The sequence below is a fragment of the Mustela putorius genome, unplaced genomic scaffold (assembly GCF_011764305.1).
Source record: "Mustela putorius furo isolate JIRA1106 unplaced genomic scaffold, ASM1176430v1.1 tig00003909_pilon_pilon_pilon, whole genome shotgun sequence".
NCBI lineage: Eukaryota > Metazoa > Chordata > Mammalia > Carnivora > Mustelidae > Mustela > Mustela putorius.
In genome coordinates this window covers 26695458-26705186 of record NW_025422057.1, presented here as the reverse complement: position 1 = coordinate 26705186, position 9729 = coordinate 26695458, and the positions used below count along the sequence as shown (strand labels likewise).

At 58.5% G+C, this 9729-nt stretch overlaps 1 protein-coding gene across 1 annotated transcript; it reads right to left on the bottom strand.

Moving 5' to 3' along the window:
• Nucleotides 1-1839: 1839 nt before the first annotated feature.
• FGF8 (fibroblast growth factor 8) lies at nt 1840-8023 on the bottom strand. Its single transcript, XM_045068827.1, has 6 exons — nt 7831-8023; nt 7690-7726; nt 7059-7154; nt 6649-6829; nt 3141-3247; nt 1840-2274 (listed from the first exon to the last, which is right to left on the bottom strand). The coding sequence occupies exons 1-6, from the start codon at nt 7860-7862 to the stop codon at nt 1984-1986; spliced, it is 744 nt and encodes a 247-aa protein (XP_044924762.1). The 5' UTR covers nt 7863-8023; the 3' UTR covers nt 1840-1983.
• Nucleotides 8024-9729: the final 1706 nt, after the last annotated feature.

Here is a 9729-nt window from a genome sequence, read left to right as displayed (position 1 = left end):
CTTGGGATGTCCCCCATTCCAAGGAAGTGCCAAGGAACAGGCCCAGAGGGAAGAGGTTTCTGAATTGACCCAGTAGCTGGGCTGTGGGACCAGCCAGGGGCACTATCAAAAGACGACTGCAAAAACAGCCAGAACAGGAGGCCTCAGTGAGGAAGCCCTCAGGAGACTTGCTACCTCTGGGCTTGGGCTGTCCCTCGATGTGGCATAATGCCAGGCTCTCCAGTCCACACCCAAAAACACAGCTCTCTGCCCATCAGGCCAGCCCTTATGCCCACATCCTGACATGCTCTGTCATTGCCGTAGCGTGGCCTGGGCTTCCTTCCTCCACAGCAGGGCCGTCTGGGGTCGGTCCTTCTGACCCATGAGCTGCTGCTTCTCCTCTGGGCCAGAGTCTGTGTCCTGCTCTCTACCTGAGAACTTCCCTCCTGGTCTCCTGCCCAGGCTCTCTTCCTCTGGGACCCATCTCTCCAGGGCCGGCAGCCTCTCCCAGGGTCATGGCCCCAGGGTCCTTGCACAGCACCGGAGCTCAGCACCTTCTGCTCACAGCTGTCTAACCAGATCCTCAAAAAAGTCAGCCCTGCTCCATGCCACAGTTGTCAATACCGGTCTCCCCTCCGGCATAACCCCACCTTGTACCCTGGCAGATCCTCTTTTCTTTCATTCACTGGAGCCTGATACTCAGAAAGAACCAGCTCTGGCATCTCCAGCCTGTCTCCCACGAAGATGTAGACTCGTGGAGAGGCACTTTTTTAAAGATTCATTGAAGACACCTGGGCGCTGAGCCCATCAAGTGTCTGGCTCAGCAGGGAGTCTGCTTCTCCCTCTGCCTGCTCTGCCACTCCCCCTGCTTGTGCTGTCTCTGACAAATAAATAAGTAAAATATTTTTAAAAATAAAAATAAAGATTCATTGAATCCATGAATGGAGCTCTGGTCCCTCTTTTCTGCCCCAGAGGTGGCTAGGGGTTAGTGTTGGCAATGACTCTCGTTAGGAGCTATAAGGTCCTTGTCTGAGAGCTCCCAGGACCAGCTAAGAGCCTCTTCTTGCCCCTTTCCCTGCTTCTGTCCTATCAGGAGAGCCCCCAACGACAGGCACAGGTCCTAAGTCAGGCTGGAGGGAGGCTCTGGGCAGAGCTGGGGTCAGAACCCGTTCTGGTCAGGACAGCCCCAGGGGGAGGGGCCTGATCCCCACAGGCCTTGCTCTCCAACACACATTTTTAATACTCAAGTTAAATAAATAAATTTCAGGGGTGCCTGGGTGGCTCAGTGGGTTAAAGTCTCTGCCTTCAGCTCAGGTCATGATCCCAGCGTCCTGGGATCGAGTCCCACATCAGGCTCTCTCCTCAGCGGGGAACCTGCTTCCTCCTCTCTCTCTCTGCCTGCCTCTTTGCCTACTTGTGATCACTTTCTGTCAAATAAATTTTAAAAACCTTTAAAATAAATAAATAAATAAATATTTCAGTCATTTAATAATAATACACATCCACCCCCCAACTGATACCCACCCTTAAAAAACCTGCTCTACGTCCCCACTCCCCACTCTTTCCCCCCCTGCCCCCACTGGGGGGTGGGGTAAGCCCGGCCAGTTTACCCTGCAGGCCCGGAGGTCTCAGGAGTACCTCTGCCTGGAAAAGCCCTCCTCCCACCCAGAAGGAACCCCCGCCGGAATCCCAGTCTAGGCCACTCCCAGCCTTCCCAAAAGCGAATAAGACAGACACCACCGCCAAGTGGAATACAAAAATAGAGCCTCTCTTTTGTTTAAAAAACAAGACAAAACAAAACAACGACCAAAAAAAAAAAAAAACAAACAAAAAAAAAAAACAAAAACAAAAAAACCCCAACAGCAAACAATTATGGACAGCTAGAACCCGGGGCTCCCCCAGCTCCTCCCCAGCCTTCAGCAGCGCAGACCTCGGCTCCCGGAGTTTCTCCGTGCGCCCCCGCGGCAAGCGGCTCGGCGGCGCGGCGGGGAGGGCCGGCGGCGCCTACCGGGGCTCGGGGGCCCAAGTCCTCTGGCTGCCGCGCAGGCTGCGCGTGAAGGGCGGGTAGTTGAGGAACTCGAAGCGCAGACTCTGCTCGGTGGTGTGGTGGCCGCGGGGCAGCCGCTTCATGAAGTGCACCTCGCGCTGGTGCTGCCGCGTCTTGGAGCCCTTGCGGGGCCGGCCCTTGCGGGTGAAGGCCATGTACCAGCCTTCGTACTTGGCGTTCTGCAGGGCCGTGTAGTTGTTCTCCAGCACGATCTCGGTGAACACGCAGTCCTTGCCCTTGCCGTTGCTCTGCAGGTAGTGGGGCCAGACGCGCGGCGTTACGGGGCTCTGGCCGGAGACGTCCCCGCCCCCCCCCAGCAGAGGCAGAGGGCAGGCGGCCCCAGACAGCAGGTGGGCACCCCAGCAGATGGCAGGGTGGGCACGAGTGACAGCCCCACCCCCGCCCGGGCACCCGCTCTCTAATCCCTCACAAGCCGCAGCCCACCCGGCAACTTCCTGTCCTCCCGGGCAGCAGTGACACATGGCTGTCTCCGGAGGGGCTGGGCCCCAACACAGAGGGCCAGAGAGGGGGCCCAGACCCTGCCTGCCCTGGCCTCCTGCCCACCAGTCTGGCCGAGCGGCTCGCACCCGTTTCCCCAGCTGCACCATCCCCCTGGGCCCCTCAAGACCCCTGGGGCCTCAGGGCAGCCACTCCATGGGGGAGGGGAAGCCTGCGGGGAGACACGGAGCCCCGAGCCCCAGAAGCCCAGAAAGCGGGGAGCTTGAGGCTGGAGAAGAGCCGTGACTAATGGGGCCATTTCAGAGCTCGGCCGAGGGGCTGGGCCTGCGGCTTACTGAACATTCCAAATGCTGGTACCATGTAATTGGACATAATAGCAAAGCAATTTGGCGATTTGTTAAAAAGATATATGGAATTTACCAACCCCCCCACCAGCCCCTTCCCTAGCCTTCCTTCTTCCTCCTTTGCCTTTATAGCTTTTCATCTCTCAAGCAGTTTCCTTCTCTCTCACCTCCCCCACCATCCACCCAACCACTAGGTAACCCCAAGGTGGCCCTGGGTCTCTCTGCCCACCTCCTTGGGACCCTAGAGGAGCTCTGCCTGCCCAGCCCCCTCCCTAGGACCCAGGGACCCTCCGCTCCTTCTGGGGCCTCACCTTGGCAATGAGCTTCCCCTTTTTATTCATGCAGATGTAAAGACCGGTCTCAGCTCCTCGGACTCGAACCCGGCTCCCAAAGGTATCTGTCTCCACAATGAGCTTTGCTGTCAGGGAAGGTGGCGGGATGGTTATCAGAAGCGCCCTGACCCCACTGTACCACACTGTCACCCCAGCTGACCCTCAGACCTGTCACATCCCAGTAGCAACTGCTCCAAGAGCAGGTACCCAAGACAGCCCCAGCCCAGCTGCCACCATGCTAGGCGACACTGGGAAAGATCGACTCTCCTTCCTGGGCTTCAGGCCCCTCACGGATGTGCACAGGGGGATGGGCAAGAGCATGAAGCACAGACTAGGATCTCCCTCTGCCTGTTCTGCTGCTCCTGTGGAGGAATCTTAAAGCCATCAAACTGAACACACCCTCTTTTAAAACCAGATAGTACTGACTTTTCACGTCAAGGCTTCATGACTAGAGTTCTACTCTCAAATCAGAAGATCTCTGAGAACCCTTCAAACTCAAAGTAGTACATGCACATGCCTCAGAGATCACCACAAACTTCCGGGGTGCAGCAGTGACATGAGTTCCGAGGCAAAACCTAAAAGCACTATCTCCTGTTTCTGGCTCTTCAGGTTCTAGCTCGTGTCCTTGGCCAACCACCCCCCCCAACCACCACCCCGTTCTGCTGAGATGACAGGGAGGCCGACCACTCTCCGTCCACACACAGCCAGCTACTTTCCCAGAGCCTCAGACTCCAGCTGGGAGGCTTCTGCTCTTCTTCTTCTTCTTCTTCTTTTTTTTTTTTTTTTTAAAGATTTTATTTATTTATTTGACAGACAGAGATCACAAGTAGGCAGAGAGGCAGGCAGAGAGAGAGAGAGGAGTTAGCAGGCTCCCTGCAGAGCAGAGAGCCCCATGCGGGCTCGATCCCAGGACCCCAGGATCATGACCCGAGCCGAAGGCAGAGGCTTTAACCCACTGAGCCACCCAGGCGCCCCGGCTTCTGCTCTTCTCCACGCTTCCCCGTCACCACTGTCCCCAGCCCCAGTGTCCAGAAATCAATGGCTCAAATAGTCTTTTCTCTTTCAACCCCCATCACAGTGACCAAACACTTGCTGTAGGTGAGGAAGGGAAAAATTCAGGCATGCTTGCCTCTCAGTCTGGAAAGCCATTGATACAGGGAGCTGAACTCTGTGCCTTCTTCCCTGGTGCCCTCCCCTTAGACAGCCCACTTGCCGCAGAAGTCCTGGTCCCTGTCTAGTCCCTGTGTAATTCCTCCCCTTTGTGGCTGTCCTCAAGCAGAGAATGAGGGCTGACTTAGCTGTTGGGGATAGGCCAGGAGGGGCTGAGTCTTCTGTCCTCTCTGCTTTTCCCTCCTTGAGAAAGCAGTTCTGGGATTCCCAGAGCTGTCTCCCAGCCTGCACTAACAAGGCAGCACCTTCTTTGTCGCTAAAACTAAAGGGGGAGGATGGGCTCCAAGGTCAGCAAGGCAGCCCTTGTTGCCGGGCCTGATACTACCCCCACCTCTTCACATAGGACAGAGCAGGGACCCAATGGCCAACTCTCCAGTCTGGCTTCAAGTCAGCCAGGGAAATGCAGCTGTCACCTCCCCTCCCACCCACCTCCTCTTGGACACGGCCACGCTGCTCATCCCTCTCCTGCTCTGCCTTCCAGAGGCCCGAAGGGACGCTGGCTGGAGAAGGGGCCTGAGGATCCCACTCGGAGGATTCTGGCCAAATGGGGCAGACAAGGATGGCACAATCCCTCTATTCCTTCCTGGGACCCATAAGGAAGCAACTGGGACCTCTCTGCTCTTCTCCCCCAGACTCGTGTCCGGCTGCACACCCTAAGCCTCTGCTCTCAGGCTCTCCGGCTCCCACTCCTGCCTGGCAGGCAGGAATCAGCGACCCTGGAAGGCTTCCTATACTTGTAAGGACAGAAGTGGGCATCAGACTTCTGAGGTCTGAAGATGAGCTTCTCCATGGCCAGCTTAGCCTCTTCTTCCCTCCCCAGAACCCAAGGATGCTGGACCATTTGCTCCAGTGGAGCAAACCCAGGAGGAGCTAAGCATTCGTTCTCTTTCCTTGGAAACTGAGAAGGGCAGCAAGCAGCCAGTTTGGAGGGACAAAGGGACGGCAGGCTGGCCCTGCCAGCCCAGCGGGGGAGCTCGGCCACCGGGCAGGCCGCCCCCCACCCCCACCACGAAGAGCCCCCACTCCCCTTCCTGGATGGAGCTGGGGAGCTGGGGCCGCAGTTTACAGGAGGCGGCTTTCCTGACCAGCCTTTTGGAAAGCTTAACATTTTCAAACCTATTCTTCCACCCCAGTGACAGATTTATCCCGGGAAAATTATGTCTCCTTCTCCAGCTTTGAAGGGAAGTCAGCTACGTCGATGCAGAAAAAATGCAGTGAGACATACTCGATCCCCCAAACTGGCTCGAGAAGAGGAGAAAGTATTCAGGAAATGTTAAAAAAGGTGAAAGTAAGAAGAGTTTTAATCGCTCTGCCAGACGCGGGGGTCTCTCCAGAGATTCATAGAGAACAATCTTGAACCTCTTTTTTAACATTTACAGACTTGCAACTCCTTTCAAACTCCACATCTGAAAAAAGGCTCGTTCTTTTTCTGTTTTATATCATTCTTCATTTTTCTTCTTAGCTCTTAAAATGCCTCACCTTTTTATTACATTTTAATAGAGTCTTCCCCTCTCCTTTCATGCTTGTTTAACTTGGTCATTATTTAAAGGTTTTTAAACTCACAATAATCGCTCTCTAAAAACAACACCAGCCGCCCAGAGGGCTTGCTTTTCTCTTGGTACATCCAGGACTCTGGAAATTGGCCTTGTTTCAAGGCAGGAATATTGAATGTTTTAGAAATCAATCAGTCCTCAGCCTCTCTGCCCCGCAGTAGCTACCCGGACTCACCGCCCCATAGGGAGTCAGGAGCCTGGCTCGGACCACTACCTGGGTTCCCGGGTCAGTGGGGGTGGAGAGAGGGCCCCTTCCCAAGCCTAGTGCCTATGTACAATTGGCCCTTCAAAATATGTAAAGGTTCATGGCACCCCCTGTCCAAGCTGGAAGAGCTGGGGGGATTTTTCTCCCGTCTCTTTCCCAATTCTCCTTTTGTGGACCCTGGCGACATATCCTCTTTCAAGAGCTTCCCTTAAACCTGGGGCCCCTCCCGCAGAACCCTCTGTCTCCACCTGCAGCTGGGGAGGGGTGTGTGAATGGGGGAGGTAGAAAAGGAGATGCCTGGCTTCATTCATCTGCTGGGTAGAGAAGGGGCACCTGTGGGCCAAGTACTCCCCAAGGTCCCTTCCCTAACCCTCTTTTCTCCAGCTGACCCCAAAAATGCTTTTTTGCCTTAACTCCTTCCCTTCTGAGCTGGGGAGCCCAGAGAGGCCTCTGGCCAGCACGGATGGGGCTGGCAGGTCTAGTCACAGCAGGCCAGCCAGGGGGAAGGAGGGCGTGTTCTACAAGCTACCTTCACCCTGCCCCGGGCAGCTTGCCTTACCGAAGGGGTCCCCGTCTTCTGCCATGGCGTTGATGCGCTTGTTGGCCAGGACTTGCACGTGCTTCCCGCTGGTGCGGCTGTAGAGCTGGTAGGTCCGGATGAGGCGGCGGCTGAGCTGATCCGTCACCAGGCTCTGCTCCCTCACATGCTGTGTAAAATTAGGTGAGGACTGAACAGTTACCTTTAGGAAATTGAAAAATACACAACACGCCATTATAATGCTACTCTGCCCAGGGGCCCAAGTGGCCCCCATCACCCTGCACACGCCTCCACTGCCCCAAGCAGCCTACAAGAACTTGGAGGGGGGTTACCCTCACAACAAGCCAGCTCAGGCCCCAGCACCCAATCCAGGAAAGTGGAGCAGACCCAGCCTAGCAAGGATGAGCTTGGACCGATCTGGATGGACCTACCTGTTGGGAAACACCCTGGGACTCCCCGCCAGCTCCGATCAGGGAAGCAAGTTCTCTGCCCAGAGCGGCCGCCCCTCGCCCCCTCCCTACGCCTTCCTAGAAAAGCAGGGCGCTTCTAAGTAGGGAGGCAGCGCTACCCAACCGCTGACATTTATAAAGACAAATTTACAGAGCAAATGTTGAGAGCGCAGAGAGCCTAGGCACCTGATCTTTCGGCCAGACCCGCCACAAGTCTCCCCAGAGAGCCACGAAGGGAGTCCCTGCGGCCGTCCCGGGGACTTGTGACAACGAACGCTCCCTGGCCCCAGCTCCCCCGCCTTCCTCGGCAGCCAGGTGTGGCTGCCTGTAGAGTTCCCCATCCACCCTAACCTGGCTAGGAGGTGTGAGAGACAGCGCTGGAGCCCGAAACCTTGGGTTCGAGCCTCGCTGCACACTAGCTGTGTTACCTTAGGCAGGGCGCTCCCTCTCTGTTCCCGGGCTCCCTCCAAGCAGGTTCGGGGCTAGATTTCTAAGGTTCCTCCCAGCCCTGCAGCGCTGGCCGCAGGGTCGGTCCTTGGGCCCCTGCCCGACCTTGCCAACTGGCGGCCCCCGCCGACCCGCCCGGGCCCCGCCGCCGCGCAATGCGCCTTACCTGGGCTTGGAGGCAGAGAACCAGCAAGTGCAACAGCCTGTGGGAGACAAAAGCGGGCGGGAGAGAGAGGGCGCGGGGTGAGCGGAGAGGGCGCGGCGGCGCGGGGCCGGCGGGGACGCGGGGGGCGGCGGCCGTACTCACAGGCAGCTCAGCGCCGAGCGGGGGCTGTCCATGGCGCGCGGCCCGGGGAGCACCGAGAACCCCGGCGGGATCACGCCGGCCCGCGGGCGGCCGCGAGGGACGAGCCGAGGGCGGCGGCGGCCGAGGAAGGCTGGAGCACCGGAGGCGGGCGGCGGTCCGGACGCGGCTCCGCGGGTCCCGTGGAATGTCGAGCTCGCCGCGCCGCGCCGTGCTGAGTGACTCTGCGCCGCTGCCGGAGCCGGTGGCCGCTGGCTGCTCAGGAGCCGGAGCAGGCGGGAGGGTAACGGGCCGGCAGGGTGGGTGGGTAGGTGGGAAGGGAGGGGGAGGGGTGGGGGCGGGGGGCGCCGCACCGGGAGCGAGGGGGGTAGCGCGGGGCGGGCGGCCGGAGCCCGCAGCCCCCGGCTGGGAGCTGGGGCCCGGACGCAGCCCGGGGCGGGGGCGGGGCGGGCCGGGGCGGGGCGGCCGGCGGGTCTGGGATTGGGGGTCTGGGATAGGGGAGGGGTCTGGGGACCGCGGGAGGGGCGGGGGGCGGCCGGTGGGGGCGCCTCCCCCATCCCCGGGCTGACCCCCTCGCGCGCTCTAGGGGTCTGGACCCGCGGGGATGGGGGGGCGCTTCGGGCTTGGTCTTCCTGGACCGCGAGTGCGCCGGGGTCCAAAGGTGCCAGGTCTCCACCGTGGGGCCGGGTCCGCTTTTGGCTCAGGCGAGGCGGCGTGTCTCTGAGCCGCCTACTGTGTGCTTCGGCCCCGCGTGTCCCCTGGAAGTGGCCGCCGACGCGGGAGTGAATGGCTGTGCGCTCAGCGGTGCGTGCGTCTGCGAAGGGGACCCGACCCCCACCCCCACCTATCTGAAGAGTAACCCTTCCTGCGGGCGTCTCCTGTCTCACCCGGTCTCCAAGAAGACCCAGAGAGCGAGAAATGTCCCCTCCCCCATTATCACCGTCACCGCTGCCTGCGTCCCACAGATACTGACCTGAAGCTTGAGAGGAACCATGAGCACCTATGTCGGAGAGTCTGGAGGTCCCTGGTAGGACCCACAGTCGCTGCCGCCCTCCCAAAGCAGCAGGCGGAGGGGGCAAAAAGAACTACTGTCAGCTGCTTCTCCTGGAGAAGAAACTTAGTTGCAGGCCGCCTAGCCTTTCCTTCTCAGAGTCTCGTTATTTGTGCACTGAGGCATTTACACACCTACTGGACTAGACGTGCACTGGTGCTTTGTGTCAAGCATGGGGAGGTCGCCAAGGAAGTAGTGTCGAAGCCTTTCCCAGACCCTCCGTGCATTCCCCCAGGGGCTTCTGGAACCCCTGAGCCATGGTGCTTCTTTGGGAGGGGCTTAGGTTGGTTGACCCTTCATGAGGAGCAGGTAGAGCTCCTGGCGCCCTACCCAGCTGCTTCCTCTGCCCATGACCTCCCCTGTCCCATTGGCACCCCATGTCCTTGAGGGTTGGACTGGAGGGGTTGGGGTGGTCCTGGGAAGCCATTAGGCCACGGGCAGTAGGCAGGTCCTTGTCCAACAGTACAATTAAGTTCTATTACCTCCCCTTTCTCTGTGCCCCACTTGTCCCCATGCCTCACCTTTCCCATTCCCAGCCATAAAGCTAACACTGAGCGGTGCATAGGTGGGAAAACAGGGTCAGAGGACTTGTCTCAAGACCTCATCCCTCCTCAAAGAAGGAGACTCCCTGAGCCTACCTGTTCCTCCCTCCAGGAGTCTGTTCACTCTTCTGGCTCTTGCACACACAGATCTCCAGACAAGGGCCATGTCTTTTCGATCAGAAGTTGCAGCTCATGGCTGCAACCAAGCTGGGCTGGGTTGTTCTGCAGTTGGCACTTGATGAATGAATCATGAAGAAACTGGCTGAGCATTTAGACCTCAGCCCATGAGTGGCTTCCCCAGGAAGACAT